Here is a 1,839-nt window from a genome sequence, read left to right as displayed (position 1 = left end):
TTCGGCCAAGGAAGAAGAAAGGTTCCTCTCTCTCTCTCTCTCTCTCCCTCTGGCCGAAGGGATCAAGGGGATCGATCTCGGTGTCGGTTTGAATGGGGGAGCCAAAGTCGGACGTATGATCCGATCAGCTTGGTCGCGGTTGATTGAGGTAGGGGCTGCTTTTGTGCGTGGAGATGTTGTGGGAGCCAGAGAACCGAAGGCCCTCATCTCCTCTCATTTTAACAATGCTAAAATGGGGTTGAGGCAGAGCACGCGTGAGGGAATTTTTATTGCGTCCTCCCACCGCCAAAAAACTCTGTTTTTGCTCGGTATTGCTGGAATTATTTGATAATAACGAGGAATATCATCATGTGAAGACCAATATCGAGTTATACCGAGCTGTACCGAGCAATACCGAGCAATACAAAAAAACACCGAGTTCTTTCTAGGAAAAACTATGTATTTTTTTGTATTGATCGGTATTGCTCAGTATAGCTCGGTATAACTCGGTATTGGTCTTCACATGATGATATTCCTCATTATCACATGATGATATTCCTCATTATTGCTCGGTATTGCTCGGTATTTGCTCGGTATTTCTCGTTTTTTAGCGCGAATTTAGTTCTGGGAGGACGTATCTCTACATCAGGTGAGACATCTTCGGCGCCGCTGCAGAGGTATGGGTAGGTCGCTGCAGTGACGGGACTGTAGCGACTTTAGCGGGATATGGGGAGATCTCGTCACAGGTAATGATTTCAAGCATATTTTTTTTATTTTGTTTTGTCTGTTTCTTTTGGCTGCTTAGTAGAGGTCAAAAAAAAATGAACTTCTTATTGCAATTTTTTTTGTGTTTTTTATGAAAATGCAAATTTGCGATTCCTGAAAAATGCCAAATGTTTTTAAGCTCTTAATTTTTTTAAAATTATATTTTCTGCTTAACTAATATTAAGTGATGATCCATTTTAAATTTTGGCCTGAAAATTTGTAGTAATTCTCTCTTTTTGTCCTTTCACCTCTCTCTCTCTCTCTCTCTCTCCTTAGTATTGTACGCTTTATATTTGTATGAGGCTTATATTATAGTATTTTCATATACGCTTACTGAACTTGTCCTCTAGCTTTGATTTTTTTATCAAATGCAATTCATAGCTTATTCGGTAAATTTACAGGCAAGGCCTAAATGGTTGGAAATAAAGTCTGTAAGTGAGCTGAAAACAAAAGTTGGACATGCGATAGTGTTGGTCCTACTGATTGGCTTGTTTGATAAGAGCAGGAAAGTGACAATTTGTTCTCCTAAAGATCTACTCTTCTTTGCTGTATCCATCCTCTTGTCCTCAGGTTGCCTCTATCTCCTGTCACAGCTTCAGACTTCCACTTGAAGTAGAGTGAGGAACAGCAGAGAATTAAATTTTGGAGTCTATACAAAATTAGGATGCATTAGTTACAGTTCTTAAATAATAGTTCAAGTGTAACTTTGTCAAGGATGAACATCATAACTGGCATAGAAAGTCACAAAATGTTTGGAGTTTTCAAAGATATATTTGAAGATCTTTCTTATCTCGTAAGCAGATTCTGTTACTGGTCTTATTATATTGTTACAATAACGTGTGCCTTTAGTTAGAAAATATTGCAGGAGCAGGTTGTCAAGAATATATAGCTTGTGCTTTTTCTAGAAAATACAGCAGAAAAAAGGCATCAACTTGTGAACTGAGGTATTTTAGTGAATAAGCATCCATGGCTTTTCTTGGACTTTTTTGTGATAATGTGGCCATCATACAGTTGGCACACTTTAGGCTTTGTTTGGGACGGCTTTCTCACTGCTTCTTAAAGCAACTTTTTAGTATAAAAATTTTAATTGTGTAC

The 1,839-nt window shown here is 38.3% G+C and overlaps 1 protein-coding gene across 1 annotated transcript in view; it reads left to right on the top strand.

The window, feature by feature from the left end:
* LOC114581324 overlaps positions 1 to 1,626 on the top strand; it is a gene marked incomplete at its 5' end in the record, with an annotated part of 2,916 nt that extends 1,290 nt beyond the window's left edge. Inside the window, 1 exon segment of the mRNA XM_028701223.1 lies at positions 1,146 to 1,626. Coding sequence (XP_028557056.1) covers positions 1,146 to 1,355 — 210 coding nt within the window.
* Between the last annotated feature and the right edge of the window lie 213 nt (positions 1,627 to 1,839).

Source organism: Dendrobium catenatum, unplaced genomic scaffold (assembly GCF_001605985.2).
Source record: "Dendrobium catenatum unplaced genomic scaffold, ASM160598v2 fragScaff_scaffold_1653, whole genome shotgun sequence".
In the NCBI taxonomy this organism is placed as follows: domain Eukaryota; kingdom Viridiplantae; phylum Streptophyta; class Magnoliopsida; order Asparagales; family Orchidaceae; genus Dendrobium; species Dendrobium catenatum.
Note: the sequence above shows the minus strand (reverse complement) of the source record. Positions and strands in the feature narration are given on the sequence as shown.